Source organism: Bombina bombina, chromosome 9 (genome assembly GCF_027579735.1).
Source record: "Bombina bombina isolate aBomBom1 chromosome 9, aBomBom1.pri, whole genome shotgun sequence".
Taxonomy (NCBI): domain Eukaryota; kingdom Metazoa; phylum Chordata; class Amphibia; order Anura; family Bombinatoridae; genus Bombina; species Bombina bombina.
In genome coordinates, this window is record NC_069507.1 from 218,973,336 (window position 1) to 218,996,461 (window position 23,126).

The 23,126-nt window shown below is 40.3% G+C and overlaps 1 protein-coding gene across 4 annotated transcripts in view; it reads left to right on the plus strand.

The window, feature by feature from the left end:
• Positions 1 to 23,126, plus strand: part of ATE1 (arginyltransferase 1) — a 242,350-nt gene that overhangs the window by 102,774 nt on the left and 116,450 nt on the right. Inside the window, exon 7 of one of the 4 annotated variants that reach the window (XM_053692643.1) lies at positions 7,399 to 7,527. The exons of the other annotated variants lie outside the window; for them this stretch is intronic. Coding sequence (XP_053548618.1) covers positions 7,399 to 7,527 — 129 coding nt within the window. The remainder of the gene's footprint in view (positions 1 to 7,398; positions 7,528 to 23,126) is intronic. 4 annotated transcript variants of the gene reach the window in all.

Genomic DNA, 23,126 nt, shown 5'->3' on the forward strand with positions numbered 1-23,126 from the left:
TGATAATTATTGTTTCTATTTCCCCCAGTGAGCCTGGCATGCATTCCATTAAATGCTGAACCTTTACACTCCTACATGCTGCACAGTGGTTTGCTGATCTCGAGAGGAGCTTGTATATATCTGTCCCTAATTGGCCACAGTAAAGGAAATATTAACAGCATTAAAGGGATTTTAAATTGTGCTCCTTTAGTAAAAATAAATATGTTAAGTCAAAGTAAACATTAAAAAAAATAAAAAAAATAACTTGCTTGTTTTCTTACAAAATGAGTGCATATAATTTCTCATTGTAGCTCTGCCTGCAGCTGGATAAGAGCACAGGCATTTTTGGAATTTAAGTTACATTCTGTCACTTCTGAGCATGAGCAAGCCAGGCACTTACTGTCTCTCTCTAGCATTATCCGAATAGTAAACCAGCTCAAGTTACTCTTGATCATTTATGACATAATGCTAGATAAGCTTCCTGTAGAAACCACAACCTCCTTTAAGGGCTATGAAAGGACATTGCACTTATGAAGTTAAAAAATAAATAAAAGGTAAAATCCTTTGCAATATGCACTAGTCATCATTTTAAATTACTTCTATTAAGCATAACCCACTGCTTAGTGATTATTATTTTTTATTACAACCATGGAACAAGCTGCTTAACCCTTTAAAAAGGTGTTTCTTCTGTTATGTGCGATCAGTCCACGGGTCATCATTACTTCTGGGATATAACTCCTCCCCAACAGGAAATGCAAGAGGATTCACCCAGCAGAGCTGATATAGCTCCTCCCCTCTACGTCAGTCCCAGTCATTCTCTTGCACCCAACGACTAGATAGGATGTGTGAGAGGACTATGGTGATTATACTTAGTTTTTATGACTTCAATCAAAAGTTTGTTATTTTACAATAGCACCGGAGCGTGTTATTACTTCTCTGGCAGAGTTTGAAGAAGAATCTACCAGAGTTTTTTACTATGATTTTAACCGGAGTAGTTAAGATCATATTGCTGTTCTCGGCCATCTGAGGGAGGTAAAGGCTTCAGATCAGGGGACAGCGGGCAGATGAATCTGCATTGAGGTATGTAGCAGTTTTTATTTTCTGAATGGAATTGATGAAAAAATCCTGCTATACCGTTATAATGACATGTATGTATACACTTCAGTATTCTGGGAATGGTTTTTCACCGGAACTACTCTGTTAAAGGTCACTAATCCTTTTAATAAATATTGTCATGTTAAACGTTTTTGCTGGAATGTAGAATCGTTTACATTGCTGAGGTACTGAGTAAATAAATGTTTGGGCATTATTTTCCACTTGGCAGTTGTCTGCTTTAAATTGTGACAGTTTCGTTTCTCCTCACTGCTGTGTGTGAGAGGGAGGGGCCGTTTTTGGCGCTCTTTTGCTACGCATCAAAAAATTCCAGTCAGCTACTATTATATTTCCTGCATGATCCGGTTCACTGACAGATCTCAGGGGTCTTCAAACTTCTTTGAAGGGAGGTACATTCTCTCAGCAGAGCTGTGAGAATTTTTATTGACTGTGAATAAAAACGTTACTCTATAATTTTTTATGTCAAATTTAGTTATTTACTAATGGGAACAAACCTTTGCTAAAAGTTGTGTTATTTTAAACTTGATGCTATAACTATTTCAGTTCATTATCTCAACTGTCATTTAATCGTTTAAGTACCTCTTTGAGGCACAGTACGTTTTTGTTAAAAAAGATTATAACCAGGTTGCAAGTTATTGCTAGTGTGTTAAACATGTCTGACTCAGAGAATGATATCTGTGTCATTTGTTCCAATGCCAAGGTGGAGCCCAATAGAAATTTATGTACTAACTGTATTGATGCTACTTTAAATAAAAGTCAATCTGTACAATGTGAACAAATTTCACCAAACTGCGAGGGGAGAGTTATGCCGACTAACTCGCCTCACGCGGCAGTACCTGCATCTCCCGCCCGGGAGGTGCGTGATATTATGGCGCCTAATACATCTGGGCGGCCATTACAGATAACATTACATGATATGGCTACTGTTATGACTGAAGTTTTGTCTAAATTACCAGAACTAAGAGGCAAGCGTGATCACTCTGGGGTGAGAACAGAGTGCGCTGACAATACTAGGGCCATGTCTGATACTGCGTCACAGCTTGCAGAGCATGAGGACGGAGAGCTTCATTCTGTGGGTGACGGTTCTGATCCAAACAGATTGGATTCAGATATTTCAAATTTTAAATTTAAATTGGAGAACCTCCGTGCATTACTAGGGGAGGTCTTAGCAGCTCTCAATGATTGTAACACCATTGCAATACCAGAGAAAATGTGTAGGTTGGATAAATACTTTGCGGTACCGGCGAGTACTGACGTTTTTCCTATACCTAAGAGATTAACTGAAATTGTTACTAAGGAGTGGGATAGACCCGGTGTGCCGTTCTCACCCCCTCCAATATTTAGAAAGATGTTTCCAATAGACGCCACTACTCGGGACTTATGGCAAACGGTCCCTAAGGTGGAGGGAGCAGTTTCTACTTTAGCTAAGCGTACCACTATCCCGGTGGAGGATAGCTGTGCTTTTTCAGATCCAATGGATAAAAAATTAGAGGGTTACCTTAAGAAAATGTTTGTTCAACAAGGTTTTATATTGCAACCCCTTGCATGTATCGCGCCGATTACGGCTGCGGCAGCATTTTGGATTGAGTCTCTGGAAGAGAACCTTAGTTCATCTACGCTAGACGACATTATGGACAGGCTTAGAGTCCTTAAACTAGCCAATTCATTCATTTCGGAGGCCGTAGTACATTTAACCAAACTTACGGCTAAGAACTCTGGATTCGCCATACAGGCACGTAGAGCACTGTGGCTAAAATCCTGGTCAGCTGATGTTACTTCTAAGTCTAAATTACTTAATATACCTTTCAAGGGGCAGTCTTTATTTGGGCCCGGGTTGAAAGAAATTATCGCTGACATTACAGGAGGTAAGGGCCACGCCCTACCTCAAGACAAAGCCAAAGCTAAGGCTAGACAGTCTAATTTTCGTCCCTTTCGGAATTTCAAACCTGGAGCAGCGTCAACCTCCACTGCACCAAAACAGGAAGGAGCTGTTGCTCGTTACAGGCAAGGCTGGAAACCTAACCAGTCCTGGAATAAGGGCAAACAGGCCAGGAAACCTGCTGCTGCCCCAAAGACAGCATGAACCGAGAGCCCCCGATCCGGGACCGGATCTAGTGGGGGGCAGACTTTCTCTCTTCGCTCAGGCCTGGGCAAGAGATGTTCAGGATCCCTGGGCGCTGGAGATCATATCTCAGGGATACCTTCTAGACTTCAAATTATCTCCCCCAAAAGGGAGATTTCATCTGTCAAGGTTGTCAACAAACCAGATAAAGAAAGAAGCGTTTCTACGCTGTGTACAAGATCTGTTATTAATGGGAGTGATCCATCCAGTTCCGCGGTCGGAACAAGGACAAGGGTTCTACTCAAACCTGTTTGTGGTTCCCAAAAAAGAGGGAACTTTCAGGCCAATCTTAGATTTAAAGATTCTAAACAAATTCCTAAGAGTTCCATCGTTCAAAATGGAAACTATTCGGACAATCTTACCTATGATCCAAAAGGGTCAGTACATGACCACAGTGGATTTAAAAGATGCTTACCTTCACATACCGATCCACAAAGATCATCAACGGTATCTTCGGTTTGCCTTCCTAGACAGGCACTACCAGTTTGTAGCTCTTCCATTCGGATTGGCTACGGCCCCAAGAATCTTCACAAAGGTTCTGGGTGCCCTTCTGGCGGTACTAAGACCGCGAGGGATTTCGGTAGCTCCGTACCTAGACGACATTCTAATACAAGCTTCAAGCTTTCAAACTGCCAAGTCTCATACAGAGTTAGTTCTGGCATTTCTAAGGTCGCATGGATGGAAAGTGAACGAAAAGAAAAGTTCTCTTTTTCCTCTCACAAGAGTTCCATTCTTGGGGACTCTTATAGATTCTGTAGAAATGAAGATTTACCTGACAGAAGACAGGTTAACAAGGCTTCAGGATGCATGCCGTGTCCTTCATTCCATTCAACACCCGTCAGTAGCTCAATGCATGGAGGTGATCGGCTTAATGGTAGCGGCAATGGACATAGTACCTTTTGCACGCCTACACCTCAGACCGCTGCAATTGTGCATGCTAAGTCAGTGGAATGGGGATTACTCAGATTTGTCCCCTACCCTGAATCTGAATCAAGAGACCAGAAATTCTCTTCTATGGTGGCTTTATCGGCCACACCTGTCCAGGGGGATGCCATTCAGCAGGCCAGACTGGACAATCGTAACAACAGACGCCAGCCTGCTAGGTTGGGGCGCTGTCTGGAATTCTCTGAAGACTCAGGGATTATGGAATCAGGAGGAGAGTCTCCTTCCAATAAACATTCTGGAATTGAGGGCAGTTCTCAATGCCCTTCTAGCTTGGCCCCAATTAACAACTCAGGGGTTCATCAGGTTTCAGTCGGACAATATCACGACTGTAGCTTACATCAACCATCAGGGAGGGACAAGAAGCTCCCTAGCAATGATGGAAGTATCAAAGATAATTCGCTGGGCAGAGTCTCACTCTTGCCACCTGTCAGCAATCCACATCCCGGGAGTGGAGAACTGGGAGGCGGATTTCTTGAGTCGCCAGACTTTTCATCCGGGAGAGTGGGAACTTCATCCGGAGATTTTTGCCCAAATACTTCGACGTTGGGGCAAACCAGAGATAGATCTCATGGCGTCTCGCCAGAACGCCAAACTTCCTCACTACGGGTCCAGATCCAGGGATCCGGGAGCGGTTCTGATAGATGCTTTGACAGCACCTTGGAACTTCGGGATGGCTTATGTGTTTCCACCCTTCCCGCTGCTTCCTCGATTGATTGCGAAAATCAAACAAGAGAGAGCATCTGTGATTCTAATAGCGCCTGCATGGCCACGCAGGACTTGGTATGCAGATCTAGTGGACATGTCATCCTGTCCACCTTGGTCTCTACCTCTGAGACAGGACCTTCTGATACAGGGTCCATTCAAACATCAAAATCTAACTTCTCTGAAACTGACTGCTTGGAAATTGAACGCTTGATTTTATCAAAGCGTGGTTTTTCTGAGTCGGTTATTGATACCCTGATCCAGGCTAGGAAGCCTGTTACCAGAAAGATTTACCATAAAATATGGCGCAAATACCTATACTGGTGCGAATCCAAACGTTACTCCTGGAGTAAGGTTAGGATCCCTAGGATATTGTCTTTTCTACAAGAAGGTTTAGAAAAGGGTTTATCGGCTAGTTCATTAAAGGGACAGATTTCAGCTCTGTCCATCTTGTTACACAGGCGTCTGTCAAAAAATCCAGACGTCCAGGCCTTTTGTCAAGCTTTAGCTAGAATCAAGCCTGTGTTTAAAGCCGTTGCTCCGCCATGGAGTTTAAACTTAGTTCTTAACGTTTTACAAGGTGTTCCATTTGAACCCCTTCATTCCATTGATATAAAATTGTTATCTTGGAAAGTTCTGTTTTTAATGGCTATTTCCTCGGCTCGAAGAGTCTCTGAGTTATCAGCATTACATTGTGATTCTCCTTATCTGATTTTTCACTCAGATAAGGTAGTTCTGCGTACTAAACCTGGGTTTTTACCTAAGGTAGTTACTAACAGGAATATCAATCAAGAGATTGTTGTTCCATCCTTGTGTCCAAATCCTTCTTCAAAGAAGGAACGTCTTCTACACAATCTGGATGTAGTTCGTGCCCTCAAGTTCTACTTGCAGGCAACTAAAAATTTTCGCCAAACTTCTTCCCTGTTTGTCGTTTATTCTGGACAGAGGAGAGGTCAAAAAGCTTCTGCTACCTCTCTCTCTTTCTGGCTTCGTAGCATAATACGTTTAGCCTATGAGACTGCTGGACAGCAGCCTCCTGAAAGAATTACAGCTCACTCCACTAGAGCTGTGGCTTCCACTTGGGCCTTTAAGAATGAGGCCTCTGTTGAACAGATTTGCAAGGCTGCAACTTGGTCTTCGCTTCATACTTTTTCCAAATTTTACAAATTTGACACTTTTGCTTCTTCGGAGGCTATTTTTGGGAGAAAGGTTCTTCAGGCAGTGGTTCCTTCTGTATAATGAGCCTGCCTATCCCTCCCGTCATCCGTGTACTTTTGCTTTGGTATTGGTATCCCAGAAGTAATGATGACCCGTGGACTGATCGCACATAACAGAAGAAAACATAATTTATGCTTACCTGATAAATTCCTTTCTTCTGTTGTGCGATCAGTCCACGGCCCGCCCTGTTTTTTAAGGCAGGTAAATATCTTTTAAATTATACTCCAGTCACCACTTCACCCTTGGTTACTCCTTTCTCGTTGATTCTTGGTCGAATGACTGGGACTGACGTAGAGGGGAGGAGCTATATCAGCTCTGCTGGGTGAATCCTCTTGCATTTCCTGTTGGGGAGGAGTTATATCCCAGAAGTAATGATGACCCGTGGACTGATCGCACAACAGAAGAAAGGAATTTATCAGGTAAGCATAAATTATGTTTTCCTAGGAATGCAAAACAGTGCATTTTTTTGTTACAAAATGACATGTTTTAAATGCTTTAAAACATTAATTTTGTATGCAATGTAGTAAATGCATAAAAAAAAATACTTTAATGTTCCCTTTAATTTCTCCCATTGACCGGAGGTTTTTTCTTACATCCAATCCAGTCTCTTGTGAAAAAGTTAAAAGGACATAAAACTTTAACTTAATGCGCATATAAAAATGTTTTCAGTTTTGAAAAGAAGCATTTTTGCAATACCCTTATATTAGAAACTGTGCATGAGACAGATTTACATATGCCTTGTGCACCTGCAGTCAAACAGTACTCAGAGGGTGCATTGCATTGTCCAGTTTGCATCATCACTGAAAAATATATGCTGCTGCTGGCTTACTGAGCAGACACAGTATCTGAATGCAGGTGCACGAGGCATATGTACATATACTCAGTGCACAGCAAAAGTTTTTAATCAACGTGTGTATTGCAAAAAAAATATTCTTTTTCTTTTTTAATCTGAAATGTACTTTTGCATTTAAATTTTGAGATCTCCTGCACTTTTATTTAGCTCTATAAACAGATAAGCTACAGATAATGCAATAGATTCCTGGAAATATCAGAACTTGTTTTTCCTCTTTTTTCCCCCCTTTCTTTTTCATAACTTTCTCTTACATTATATTTGCGAGTAACCAGGAGAAGCTTTGTTTTGTGTGCGTGTTTTCCTAGTTGAATGTTCTGTTTGCTGTTTCCTTGTACAACATGATGATTTGCTCTTCTAGTCCCTGTTTGCTGCAGGGTCTCACAGCCCCCTTAAGCTATCTGACATTCAGATGCTATTCTGTGCTATGGCTTATCCCTTGTATGCTTGGCTTTCCCTTACCCCGAAGGTCAAGTTAGTCCCCGTCTCCATGGAGGACCACGAATTTGCATCGTCCTTTGATCGCTCTGCAGCTCTATTTGCCAAATACCAGATGAGTGTGCACAAGGACACCCCTAATGAGTGCGGCCCAAATGAGGTACGCTCCATGCCTGTATCATTTGTTCCTTTCTTTGTCCTTCTGTTGTGTTTCTTGTGCAAAACTTTATCCTTCACAGTAGATGAACATTTCAAATTCCAATCAAACTTCTAGGAGAGATAATCCATTAGGCCATATGCAGCTGACAGTCCTAGTTTTAAAAGTATTATTTATCATGAGCTGATTTATAAGCCTTTGTGAAGCAATTAACATGAACATTTACAACAGAGCACCAAAGCAAAATGTGCATGCTGCTCCTGCGCAGTTCAAGCGGTTATGGACGCTATGCTTTGAGGCTCCAATATATTACCAGCAGTCAAAGTTTTTGTAAAAGAACTTAAAGGGACATAATACCCAAATGTTGAAGCACATGAAAGTGATGCTGCATAGCTGTAAAACGCTGACTAGAAAATATCACCTGAACAGCTCTATGTAAAAAAGGAAGATATTTACCTCAAAATGTCCTAAGTATTCACACCCCACTGTAGAGACTTTAAGCTGCCAGTCATGATGCTAGTCCCAGGACAAGCTAGGGAGTGTGCATCTGGCATGTGCAGGCACAATCATGTTATTTTACTGTTCAGTTTATGGAAGTTTAGTGTGAAATCTCATGGGATCACTGCAAATCAATGCAAGACCTCAGCTGATTGGGTGTTGTATTTTCTTTTGTTTTCTTTGTTTTTTTTCTTCAACTTGCAGCTTTTAAAGAAGCTCAAAATGTTCACACAGCACCCACTCTGGGAAGCTGAGGAAATTGTGAGGTAAAATATCTTCCTTTTTTACGTAGAGATGCTCAGGTGATATTTTCCTGTCAGCTTTTTACAGTTATACTGCATCACTTTCAAGTGATTTAGCATATGAGTATTATGTCCCTTTAAATGATTAATAGACATGAGCAGACATTTGTAAATGGCGACAGGCAGCAACATTCTGCTACTTTTTGGTGCCACACAAATGTATGTGCAAATCCAAATATTTGTGCTGCTGCCTGTTATAAAAACAAATGCTGAATACAAATGGTTGCTCATGCCTAATGATCCATTCCTTAAAGGGACATGAAACCCAATATTTTTCTTTCATGAATCAGATATATCATAGGATTTTAAACAGCTTTCCAATTTGTTTCTATTCCCTAATTTGCTTTGCTTTCTTGATATCCTTTGTTGAAAATCCTACTTAGGTAGGCCCAGGAACAGCAGTGCTACTTGGATCTAGCTGGTAATTGGTGGCTGCACATTTATGTCTTTTGTGATTGGCTCACCAGATGTTTTCAGCTAGCTCCCAGTAGTGCATTGCTGCTCGTTCAACAAATGATACCAAGAGATTGAAGCTAATTTGTTAAGAAGTTGTAAAGCTGTTTAAAGTTGTATACTATTTAAGAAAAAAATGTGTTTCATGTCCCTTTAACATAATTAAAAATAAGTAAGGCATTTTTTACGTCACAAGTTTATTTTTAAGACCAGGTACAGTCATTTCTGGAAGCAGCATTTAAAAAGTGTCTAAATATTTCAAATTGTAAATAATTTCTTCAGATTGAATGAAAATGGCAAATACTAAAGTATTTTTGGAATTTGAAATGATAGACACAATTTCTGTGATCTTGTTTTCTTAAGACATGTAAGCTTTTTTTTAAAGTTTAAAGGGACATTAAACACTAGAGATGGTAATATAAAATGATAAATGGTATTTTTTTTAAAAAAACTCTACAATATACGTTCATTATTTATTTTGCCCCCTTTCCCTGTAATTCCATTCTGAAATTGTGAGCTTTTCAGTTCCTGTTACAAATGAAAGTGCTGAACACTGTTACATTCCACACAGCCATTGGCTGCACAGTATAGTGACCTATTTATAACTGTCCCTAATTGGCCACAGCAGAGAAGGGTAACCTAAGTTTTATAACATGGCAGCTCTCATTGTTTTATAGACACTAAACCTTTACACTTATTTTATCAATATTTAAACAGCTAATGAAACTTTTTAAAAACATCTACTTGTTGTTCTCAGACTAATCGCCATTCTATCTAGCATTTATTTAGTGTTTAATGTCCCTATAAGCTATAACATTTTTCCTGCATTTGTATTGTAAAAATCTCTACCCCCATAAAAGCCATGTTGGGCCTGAATATCCATAAATATCGCTAAAATATTTAGAAATCAAAACTCAGAGGGCCCACTACCAGAATGGTAGACCTTTCCCCAAAATGGTGTATTTCATATTACAATTCTCTATAGAAAGTCGCTATCTAAAAACAAACCAGTGAGCAATAGATAACTAAACGAAGAGCGCTACCAGGAGACTGAGACAAATCTATCAAATATAATTTGAAAAAACACATCTTAAAGGGCCATGATACCCAAATGTTGAAACACTTGAAAGTGATGCAGTTTAGCTGTAAAAAGCTGACTAGAAAATATCACCTGAGCATCTCTATGTAAAAAAGAAAGATATTTTACCTCAAAAGTTTCTCAGTAGCCACCTCCCATTGTAAAGGATTTCTAAGCAGCAAATCAGTATGTCTGTGCCGGAACAGCGGAAGGGCACTCTCATCTTATTTCCCTATTCAGTTTTAAGGAAGTTTGCTATGACATCTCATGAGAGTTAAAGGGACATGAAACCCACATTTTTTCTTTCATGATTGAGATAGAACATGCACATTTAAACAACTTTCTAATTTACTTTTATTATCTAATTTGCTTCATTATCTTGATATCCTTTGCTGAAAAGCATATCTAGATAGGCTCAGTAGCTGCTGATTGGTGGGCTGCAAATAGATGCCTCGTGTGATTGGCTCACCCATGTGCATTGCTATTTCTTTAACAAAGGATATTTAAAGAATGAAGCAAATTAGATAATAGAAGTCAATTAAAATGTTGTTTAAAATTGTATTCCCTATCTGAGTCATGAAAGAAAAAGTTTGGGTTTAATGTCCCTTTAAGTGAAATCTCATGAGATCACAGTAAAAGAGTTCATGACCTCAGCACTGCTGATGCTGATTGGCTGCTGTTCATTTCTTCATTTTTTATTTTTTTTTACCTGCAGCTGGGAGCAGCTGAGTATAACTTTTTACACAGAACTTACTCTACTGAGCTGAGGAGATTGTGAGGTAAAATATCTTCCTTTTTTACATAGAGAAGCTCAGGTGATATTTTCCTGTCAGCTTTTTACAGTTATACTGCATTAGTTTCAAGTGATTTAGCATCTGAGTATTATGTCCCTTTAACCACAAAAGAAGTTGCAAAAACATATGTTGTGCAATAGAAAGTATGATGGAGTAAAATGCATAAATAAAATTATAAGCAATACAAGCACTAATACAGGACCAGTGGATGTCTTAAAGGGACAGTATACACTCATTTTCATATAACTGCATGTAATAGACACTACTATAAAGATGCACAGATACTGATATAAAAATCCAGAATAAAACTCTTTAAAAACTTACTTAGAAGCTCTCAGTTTAGCTCTGTTAAAAAGGTTACTGGAACACCCACTGCAAGTGGCAAATAAGACACTCCCCCTCCCCCTTCTTTTGCATATGAAAAGACCCTTTACACAAACAGGAGCAAGCTGGAGTAGGTAGCTGACGGTATTCTCATAAAACTTTGGGGCTTGGTTAGGAGTCTGAAAATCAGAGCAATGTTATTTAAAAATAAGCAAAACTATACATTTAAAAAAAACAAAAAAAAAACTTTATGGGCTATATAAATAGATAATCTACAAAACATTTATGCAAAGAAAAAATGAGTGTATAATGTCCCTTTAAGAGCTGAGAAAATTGCACCATTTCTGAAAAAAACGTCCGGTTTGTGCTTCACACTGCACAGTTCAATGCGACACCCAGTGAGGCAGTGTGATTAGCCTAGTGTGCAGTAAAAAACTTGCCAGTGCCTTTGCTCAGCTCCTTAGGCTTTCACATATCCTGTTTTAGTGCAAGTATTGGTTTTTATCTATCTATCTATCTATCTATCTATCTATCTATCTATCTATCTATCTATATATATATATATATATATATATACTGCAGTTACAGGTGTACACGGCATGACTGCAGGTGTTATAAGTTAAAGCTGGTACTCAACCAAAAGTGCTTCAGAAATAACTTGAGATGTAAACTCATTGTGATATTTACCCTTTTAAGAAAAATAATGTATATTTAAGTGGTCAATTATTTATAAAAATTGTCTGTTCCATAAAAATAAAAAAACATGTTGGATGTGTATTCTGATTAATGGGTATATTAAAAGATAATTCTGCATTTGAATTTCTCAGTTCAGGGCTTGTTAAACACATAAATACATGTTCATAACTGGCTTTTTCATGTTTGTTTGTTTTTTTGGGGGGGGGGGGGGCGGGGCTGGGATTTTTACATAAATGCAATGCTCAAGTAACCAGAATGCAGAACTCTAAAATCTGGAGAAGATTGTCTCATGTAGAGAATAGACTTTAGCAAGGTATCTCCAGGCATTAGTAAATGGTATTTATATATGAACATGGTTGAGTTACACACACAAAAAAAAAAAGATATATTTTTTTATTGATTTCTAAATCTTCAAATGAATTGTATTGAATTAAAGAGGGCATCCACCTTAAAGGGCCATAATACCCAAATGTTTAAACACTTGAAAGTGATGCAGCATAGCTGTAAAAAGCTGACTAGAAAATATCACCTGAGCATCTCTATGTAAAAAAGAAAGATATTTTACCTCAAAAGTTCCTCAGTAGCCACATCCCATTGTAAAGGATTTCTAAGCAGTAAATCAGTATGTCTGTCCTGGGACAGCTGAAAGGATGAGCCTCGTGCACACTCATATTATTTCACCAATCAGGTAAAGGAAGTTTACTATGAATTTTCATGAGAGTTAAGTCAAATCTCATGAGATCACAGTAAAAGAGTTCATGACCTCAGCACTGCTGATGCTGATTGGCTGCTGTTCATTTCTTCATTTTTTTATTTTTTTTTACCTGCAGCTGGGAGCAGGTGAAGTATAACTTTTTACACAGAACTTACTCTGCTGAGCTGAGGAGATTGTGAGGTAAAATATATTCCTTTTTTACATAGAGATGCTCAGGTGATATGTTCCTGTCAGCTTTTTACAGTTATACTGCATCAGTTTCAAGTGATTTAGCATATGAGTATTATGTCCCTTTAATTAATCTGCACTATTTATACGTTTGTTAATGTAACAATAAAGTTTTTTTTTTTTTTTCTTTTTCCCTAAGACATGGAGAGTCCACGACATCATTCCAATTACTAGAGGGATATTCACTCCTGGCCAGCAGGAGGAGGAAAAGAGCACCACAGCAAAGCTGTTAAAGGGACATAATACGCATATGCTAAATCACTTGAAACTGATCCAGTATAACTGTAAAAAGCTGACAGGAAAATATCACCTGAGCATCTCTATGTAAAATGGAAGATATTTTACCTAACAATTTCCTCAGCAGAGTAAGTTCTGTGTAAAAAAAATATAGTTCAGCTGTTGCTCAGCTGCAGGTAAAAAAAATGAAGAAATGAACAGCAGCCAATCAGCATCAGCAGTGCTGAGGTCATGAACTCTTACTGTGATCTCATGAGATTTCACTTAACTCTCATGAGATTTCATAGTAAACTTCCTTAAACTGAATAGGGAAATAAGATGAGTGTGCATGTAAGCTCACTCCCTTAGCTGTCCCGGGACAGATATACTGATTTGCTGCTTAGAAGTCTTTTACAATGGGATGTGGCTACTGAGGAATTTTTTAGGTAAAATATCTTTCTTTTTTACATTGAGATGTTCAGGTGATATTTTCTAGTCAGCTTTTTACAGCTATGCTGCATCACTTTCAAGTGTTTCAACATTTGGGTATCATGGCCCTTTAAGTGTCACTTCTCTTGCCCATAACCCCCAGCCATTCTCTTTGCCTCTGTCACAATGTAGGCGGTGTTCGGTGTCTGAAGATGTATTTCCTTTTCTGGGTACTTTTCCCTGCAAGCAAGGATTTGGGTTTAGCTATGTCCATGTCAATCTCTTGAGTTAGAGTAGTGGTGGCTTTTAAGCAATTAGGAAGTGGTGAGGTGGTCCTTGCTTGGTTTTCTAACACAATTGCTGCCCTAGTCCTAGAACGCCAGAGTGGGTTACTCTGTTCTTTCTTTTTCTACAGGTTTATGTGAGGAGTATGTGTCCTTTCACACCTCGTAAGCTGTCGTCCTGTCTGACAGCTGGATTGCTGGTAAGTGTTTTTGTCTTTTATGTATTGGAGACTTGCACTGAAGAAGATTTAGCTGCAAATATTATTTGGGACATGTTATATCCTTTTATATAGGATATTTATAGGCAGGGTGCAGGCACTTTTTAAATGTGACTTGGAGACTAAGGAGTTAATATTTTCTTTATGGAAAGGCTGATATCCATCTTTTAAATAAAACGGTCAGTTTTCAGAAATGTGCGTTTTTATTTTTAGCTGCGCAGTTTCTTGTCGGATGGTCATGTGACCCGCATTTATATTGTAAAGCAGAGCTTCGTCTTCTATGTTCCGAAATCTCCTGTGATCACTCGATTGGCAGGAGAGCCCTGTGACGTTTCCCACTACCAGCTTTGTTACCGGAGGTCAGGTAGGGCACCTCAGTATGTCTGAGGTGTAGAGGGCCTGCTTTTGAATTTGTTAGGCTATCTTTTTATAGTGTTATACGTTCTGCGGGTAAAGAATCTCTTAAAGTCACAGTAGTTTTGATTTTTTCTTCTGTTATGTGTGATCAGTCCACGGGTCATCATTACTTCTGGGATATTATCTGCTCCCCTACAGGAAGTGCAAGAGGATTCACCCAGCAGAGTTGCCACATAGCTCCTCCCCTCTACGTCACCTCCAGTCATTCTCTTGCACCCAAAGACTAGATAGGAGGTGTGAGAGGACTATGGTGATTATACTTAGTTTTTATAACTTCAATCAAAAGTTTGTTATTTTACAATAGCACCGGAGCGTGTTATTACTTCTCTGGCAGAGTTTGAAGAAGAATCTACCAGAGTTTTTCTTATGATTTTAACCGGAGTAGTTAAGATCATATTGCTGTTTCTCGGCCATCTGAGGGAGGTAAAAGCTTCAGATCAGGGGACAGCGGGCAGTTGAATCTGCATTGAGGTATGTAGCAGTTTTTATTTTCTGAATGGAATTGATGAGAAAATCCTGCCATACCGTTATAATGACATGTATGTATACTCTACACTTCAGTATTCTGGGGATGGTATTTCACCGGAATTACTCTGTAAAAGTACATTAAACCTTTTAATAGGTATTTAATCCATGTTAAACGTTTTTGCTGGAATGTAGAATCGTTTGCATTTCTGAGGTACTGAGTGAATAAATATTTGGGCATTATTTTTCCACTTGGCAGTTTGCTTGTTTTGATTATGACAGTTTCGTTTCTCTCTCACTGCTGTGTGTGGGGGGAGGGGCCGTTTTTGGCGCTCTTTGCTACGCATCAAAAATTTCCAGTCAGTTACTCTTGTATTTTCTGCATGATCCGGTTCATCTCTAACAGAACTCAGGGGTCTTCAAACTTCTTTGAAGGGAGGTAGATTCTCTCAGCAGAGCTGTGAGACTTATGTAGTGACTGTGTTTTAAAACGTTGCTCTGTGATTTTTATGTTTAAAATTTAATTAGTGTTACTTTACTAATGGGAACAAACCTTTGCTAACAAGTTGTGTTGTTTTTAAAGAGTGATGCTATAACTGTTTTTTCAGTTCATTATTTCAACTGTCATTTAATCGTTTAGTGCTTCTTTGAGGCACAGTACGTTTTTTGTTAAATAAGATTGTAACCAAGTTGCATGTTTATTGCTAGTGTGTTAAACATGTCTGATTCAGAGGAAGATACCTGTGTCATTTGTTCCAATGCCAAGGTGGAGCCCAATAGAAATTTATGTACTAACTGTATTGATGCTACTTTAAATAAAAGCCAATCTGTACAAATTGAACAAATTTCACCAAACAGCGAGGGGAGAGTTATGCCGTCTAACTCGCCTCACGTGTCAGTACCTGCGTCTCCCGCCCGGGAGGTGCGTGATATTATGGCGCCTGGTACATCTGGGCAGCCATTACAAATAACATTACAAGATATGGCTACTGTTATGACTGAAGTTTTGGCTAAGTTACCAGAACTAAGAGGCAAGCGTGATCACTCTGGGGTGAGAACAGAGTGCGCTGATAATTCTAGGGCCATGTCTGATACTGCGTCACAGCTTGCAGAGCATGAGGACGGAGAGCTTCATTCTGTAGGTGACGGTTCTGATCCAAGCAGATTGGATTCAGATATTTCAAATTTTAAATTTAAATTGGAAAACCTCCGTGTATTACTAGGGGAGGTCTTAGCGGCTCTTAACGATTGTAACACTGTTGCAATACCAGAGAAAATGTGTAGGTTGGATAAATACTTTGCGGTACCGGCGAGTACTGACGTTTTTCCTATACCTAAGAGATTAACTGAAATTGTTACTAAGGAGTGGGATAGACCCGGTGTGCCGTTCTCACCCCCTCCAATATTTAGAAAGATGTTTCCAATAGACGCCACCACACGGGACTTATGGCAAACGGTCCCTAAGGTGGAGGGAGCAGTTTCTACTTTAGCTAAGCGCACCACTATCCCGGTGGAGGATAGCTGTGCTTTTTCAGATCCTATGGATAAAAAATTAGAGGGTTACCTTAAGAAAATGTTTGTTCAACAAGGTTTTATATTGCAACCCCTTGCATGCATCGCGCCGATTACGGCTGCGGCAGCATTTTGGATTGAGTCTCTGGAAGAGAACCTTAGTTCCGCTACGCTGGACGACATTACGGACAGGCTTAGAGTCCTTAAACTAGCTAATTCATTCATTTCGGAGGCCGTAGTACATTTAACCAAACTTACGGCTAAGAATTCAGGATTCGCCATTCAGGCACGTAGGGCGCTGTGGCTAAAATCCTGGTCGGCTGATGTAACTTCTAAGTCCAAATTACTTAATATACCTTTCAAGGGGCAAACTTTATTTGGGCCCGGTTTGAAAGAAATTATCGCTGACATTACAGGAGGTAAGGGCCACGCTCTACCTCAAGACAAAGCCAAAGCTAAGGCTAGACAGTCTAATTTTCGTCCCTTTCGGAATTTCAAAGCAGGTGCAGCATCAACTTCCACTGCACCAAAACAGGAAGGAGCTGTTGCTCGTTACAGACAAGGCTGGAAACCTAACCAGTCCTGGAATAAGGGCAAGCAGGCCAGAAAACCTGCTGCTGCCCCTAAGACAGCATGAACCGAGGGCCCCCGATCCGGGACCGGATCTAGTGGGGGGCAGACTCTCTCTCTTCGCCCAGGCTTGGGCAAGAGATGTCCAGGATCCCTGGGCGCTAGAGATCATATCTCAGGGATACCTTCTAGACTTCAAATTATCTCCCCCAAGAGGGAGATTTCATCTGTCAAGGTTGTCAACAAACCAAATAAAGAAAGACGCGTTTCTACGCTGTGTACAAGATCTATTATTAATGGGAGTGATCCATCCGGTTCCGCGGTCGGAACAAGGACAAGGGTTTTACTCAAACCTGTTTGTGGTTCCCAAAAAAGAGGGAACTTTCAGGCCAATCTTGGATTTAAAGATCCTAAACAAATTCCTAAGAGTTCCATCGTTCAAAATGGAAACTATTCGGACAATCTTACCCATGATCCAAAAGGGTCAATACATGACCACAGTGGATTTAAAGGATGCTTACCTTCACATACCGATTCACAAAGATCATTACCGGTATCTAAGGTTTGCCTTTTTAGACAGGCATTACCAGTTTGTAGCCCTTCCATTCGGATTGGCTACGGCTCCAAGAATCTTCACAAAGGTTCTGGGTGCCCTTCTAGCGGTTCTGAGACCGCGAGGAATTTCGGTAGCTCCGTACCTAGACGACATTCTGATTCAAGCTTCAAGCTTTCAAACTGCCAAGTCTCATACAGAGTTAGTTCTGGCATTTCTAAGGTCGCATGGATGGAAAGTGAACGAAAAGAAGAGTTCTCTCTTGCCTCTCACAAGAGTTCCATTCTTGGGGACTCTTATAGATTCTGTAGAAATGAAGATTTATCTGACAGAAGACAGATTAACAAAGCTTCTAAATGTATGCCGTGTCCTTCATTCCATTCAACTCCCGTCAGTAGCTCAATGCATGGAGGTGATCGGCTTAATGGTAGCAGCAATGGACATAGTACCCTTTGCACGCCTACATCTCAGACCGCTGCAATTGTGCATGCTGAGTCAGTGGAATGGGGATTACTCAGATTTGTCCCCCACTCTGAATCTGGATCAAGAGACCAGAAACTCTCTTCTATGGTGGCTTTCTCGGCCACATCTGTCCAGGGGGATGCCGTTCAGCAGGCCGGACTGGACAATCGTAACAACAGACGCCAGCCTTCTAGGTTGGGGCGCTGTCTGGAATTCTCTGAAGGCTCAGGGACAATGGAGTCAGGAGGAAAGTCTCCTGCCAATAAACATTCTGGAATTGAGAGCAGTTCTCAATGCCCTTCTAGCTTGGCCCCAGTTAACGACTCGGGGGTTCATCAGGTTTCAGTCGGACAACATCACGACTGTAGCTTACATCAACCATCAGGGAGGGACAAGAAGCTCCCTAGCAATGATAGAAGTATCAAAGATAATTCGCTGGGCAGAGTCTCACTCTTGCCACCTGTCAGCAATCCACATCCCGGGAGTGGAGAACTGGGAGGCGGATTTCTTGAGTCGCCAGACTCTTCATCCGGGGGAGTGGGAACTTCATCCGGAGGTCTTTGCCCAAATACTTCGACGTTGGGGCAAACCAGAGATAGATCTCATGGCGTCTCGTCAGAACGCCAAACTTCCTCGCTACGGATCCAGATCCAGGGATCCGGGAGCGGTTCTGATAGATGCTTTGACAGCACCTTGGAACTTCAGGATGGCTTATGTGTTTCCACCCTTCCCGCTGCTTCCTCGATTGATTGCCAAAATCAAACAGGAGAGAGCATCAGTGATTCTAATAGCGCCTGCATGGCCGCGCAGGACCTGGTATGCAGATCTAGTGGACATGTCATCCTGTCCGCCTTGGTCTCTACCTCTAAGACAGGACCTTCTGATTCAGGGTCCATTCAAACATCAAAGTCTAAATTCTCTGAAGCTGACTGCTTGGAAATTGAACGCTTGATTTTATCAAAACGTGGTTTTTCTGAGTCGGTTATTGATACCCTGATACAGGCTAGGAAGCCTGTTACCAGAAAGATTTACCATAAAATATGGCGTAAATACCTATACTGGTGTGAATCCAAAGATTACTCCTGGAGTAAGGTTAGGATTCCTAGGATATTGTCTTTTCTACAAGAAGGTTTAGAAAAGGGTTTATCGGCTAGCTCATTAAAGGGACAGATCTCAGCTCTGTCCATCTTGTTACACAGGCGTCTGTCAGAAAATTCAGACATCCAGGCCTTTTGTCAGGCTTTAGCTAGGATCAAGCCTGTGTTTAAAACTGTTGCTCCGCCATGGAGTTTAAACTTAGTTCTTAACGTTTTACAGGGTGTTCCGTTTGAACCCCTTCATTCCATTGATATAAAATTGTTATCTTGGAAAGTTCTATTTTTAATGGCTATTTCCTCGGCTCGAAGAGTCTCTGAGTTATCAGCCCTACATTGTGATTCTCCTTATCTGATCTTTCTCTCAGACAAGGTAGTTCTGCGTACTAAACCTGGGTTCTTACCTAAGGTTGTTTCTAACAGGAATATCAATCAAGAGATTGTTGTTCCATCCTTGTGTCCAAATCCTTCTTCAAAGAAGGAACGTCTTCTACACAATCTGGATGTAGTTCGTGCCCTCAAGTTCTACTTGCAGGCAACTAAAGATTTTCGCCAAACTTCTTCCCTGTTTGTCGTTTATTCTGGACAGAGGAGAGGTCAAAAAGCTTCTGCTACCTCTCTCTCTTTTTGGCTTCGTAGCATAATACGTTTAGCCTATGAGACTGCTGGACAGCAGCCTCCTGAAAGAATTACAGCTCATTCCACTAGAGCTGTGGCTTCCACTTGGGCCTTTAAGAATGAGGCCTCTGTTGAACAGATTTGCAAGGCTGCAACTTGGTCTTCGCTTCATACTTTTTCCAAATTTTACAAATTTGACACTTTTGCTTCTTCGGAGGCTATTTTTGGGAGAAAGGTTCTTCAGGCAGTGGTTCCTTCTGTATAATGAGCCTGCCTATCCCTCCCGTCATCCGTGTACTTTTGCTTTGGTATTGGTATCCCAGAAGTAATGATGACCCGTGGACTGATCACACATAACAGAAGAAAACATAATTTATGCTTACCTGATAAATTCCTTTCTTCTGTTGTGTGATCAGTCCACGGCCCGCCCTGTTTTTTAAGGCAGGTAAATATTTTTTAAATTATAATTCAGTCACCACTACACCCTTGGCTTCTCCTTTCTCGTTGGTCTTTGGTCGAATGACTGGAGGTGACGTAGAGGGGAGGAGCTATGTGGCAACTCTGCTGGGTGAATCCTCTTGCACTTCCTGTAGGGGAGCAGATAATATCCCAGAAGTAATGATGACCCGTGGACTGATCACACAACAGAAGAAAGGAATTTATCAGGTAAGCATAAATTATGTTTTTTTTTTACATTTTTTTTTCTTCTCAATTATTTTTGGGAATTTTTTATTGAATAATATGGATATGGATCAAGGCTTCCTTTCTTGTGATTAATGCTTATTATGTCTAGAGGCACAAATTGTTTTAGCACTGCTGTAGCTTGGTGGTTAGCTTCCCTACTTTGCATGCAGGTCGTCATGGGATTGAATCCACCTGGAGGGTTGGATTTTCATGTTACCTAAGCAATTTTGTGCTGCATGCTTAGCTAGAACTCTTCAATGTAAAGAAAAATCGTTGCTCTCCGAGTCCAATGTCTCTCAGGATGATGCTGTTCAGGCAATGCCACAGCTTTCTCCTCAAACGTACCTAGCCTCAATGGCTTTTCATACAGTGCCCTGCAGTTCCTCTCAGCCTCCTGGAAGAGTTTTTTTGCCATCAGATTTTGCGGCACAAATATTATCTCCTTTTTCCATGTTGGGGAAGCGCAAGAGGAAATATAAACCTATTTCTGATAGTAAGGTGTCTGTTGCCTCTGCTGCTGCAAAGGTTGACCTCCATCCTAAGTCTGATGAAGAGGATACCTCGGTAGCTTTTGAGGGTGAAATCTCAGATTTGGACAGTACCTCTTCAAAATCAGTCAAAGGAATTATAAACTTCAGATTTAAGCTTGAACATCTCCGTGTACTGTTAAAGGAGGTACTGGCTACTTTGGATGACTCCGATTCTTCTGCCACTGTCAACCCTAAGAAATCTGAATTCAGGGAACAGCCATGGGTTCCAGTGTCGCCCCCAACTATGCTAATTAACTTATGAACACATTTGAGGAGAAATTTGTTTACTCTAACTTATATTTCATTCGATATGGCGCCTGTTGGTGGCTCTATATCGATGACATCTTTGGTATTTGGTTGGGCGACGCTGGAACCCTGACATCTTTTATTAATGACCTTAATAGCTCTACTAGTCACCTGAAATTTAAGCTCTCATTTAGTGAGGAAGAAATTGTTTTCCTTGATACTAGGATTATTAATTCAGAGGGATCCTTAAAGATTGACCTGTTCAGAAAACCTACTGATCGTAACAGCATTTTACATTTTGATAATGCTCACCCCTTAGCTTTATTGAAAGCACTCCCAAGCAGTCAGTTATTGAGAGTACGGAGAATAGTGACTGATAAAACTCTATTTGATTTAAGATTAAGGGAGATGAGAGATTGTTTTCTAGAACGTGGTTATCCCAAATGTATTATAGAAAAAGAGATGGAATCTGTCTACTTAACCCCTAGAGAAGTTCTTTTGTCATCTAACAAAAATGTTGCTGATAAAAATAGTGTAACTACTATGAATGTTTCACAGAAAGAGGATGTCAATGTTAAAAAAAAAAAAAAGAGAATACGGGTAAAAACTCCCAGATGGTATTTGTGTCAGAGTTTAACTCCCAAAGTTATACCATCCAAAACATTATTAGAAAACATTGGCCTCTTCTTTCTAAGTGTTATCCTGATACCCCTGAATTTTTGGAGGTACCTATGCCAGCCTTCAAAAGGAGTTATAATTTACATCAAAAGCTGATTAGGGGCGGATATTGGTCCAGTTTCTATGAAAGATAACCAAAGATATTTGACTAGCAAGAATAATGGTTGCTACCCCTGTCTGGGTTGCTCTTGTTGTGGCAATATCATTAAGGGATCGGTTTTTCACCATCCAAGTTCCAGAAAAAAATACAAAATTAATGGCTTTTTTACTTGCCAATCAAAATTTGTCATTTATCTCATTAAATATCCTTGTGGGCGGAGCTATGTGGGGGAAACAACCAGGTACATTAAGGATCGCATCATAGAACATAAAAGTTCAATTAGGACCAACAATAAGTTAGCCCCTATTGCCTGTCACTTTAATTTAATGGGGCATGCCATTAATCAACTACGTTTCCAAATTATAGATTTCATTGATAGACCTAGAAGGGGTGGTAATAGGGAACTCTTGCTCCCTCAAAAAGAGTGTTTTGGATATATGAATTAGGCACCTTAGAACCGACTGGTTTAAATAGGGACTGGGACTTGTCTGTATTTTTATAAACTACTGTTAATAATCTCGTTCCTATTATGTAATTAAATTTCTATGATGGAGACTTGTTTGAATTTAGAAAAAATGCCATTATTTACTTATATTGCTCATAGTTTGACTAATCGCTTGCTGCATCCATATATGTATATATTGTAAAGAGTGTTAGATTGTGGGTTACATTATTTTGTATCCATGATGATGAATAACTTTTTATTGTTTTTAACTTGATATTGTATAATATCAGTTGTGTTTGTGGTTGCATTCTATTGCTCTATGATACATTGACTAGAACTACTTTGGTTATTAAAGAGTTAAATATGTATCTCTCTGTTGCCCCTTTGTGGCTGAGGGGTATGTTAGGATGCTTTGTACCACTAATTTTACTGCATGATTAAGGGAAGGAGTTCCCGAAATGTTGCATGTGTCTTCTGTGCTGAATAAACCTGTTTGACTTCACTTTTGCTGCCACATTATTTGGAATGCTTTACTGTTCTAGCCCGCAGAGCTTTGTGGCTGAAATTTTGGTCAGCTGATGTTACCTCCAAGTCCAAGCTTCTGTTGCTACCTTACAAGGGTAAGACCCTGTTTGGTCCTGGTCTGGCAGAGATAATTTCTGAGATTACAGGTGGAAAAGGGTCCTTTCTACCACAAGACAAGAAGAATAGTCCTAAGGGGTGTGTGTCAGTTCTAATTTTCGCTCCTTTCGTAACTTCAAAGGTCAGAAGTCTTCCTCTTCCAAGCCAGAGCAGTCCAAGTCCTCTTGGAGACCCATTTAGTCTTGGAATATGGGGAAACAATCAAAGAAGTCCTCATCTGAAACTGTCAGCATGAAGGCTCCGCCCCTGGTCCGGTACTGGATCAAGTGGGGGGGCAGACTTTCCTTTTTTCAACAAGCTTGGGTCTCAGACCCTTGGGCTGTGGACATAGTATCCCAGGGTTACAAAATC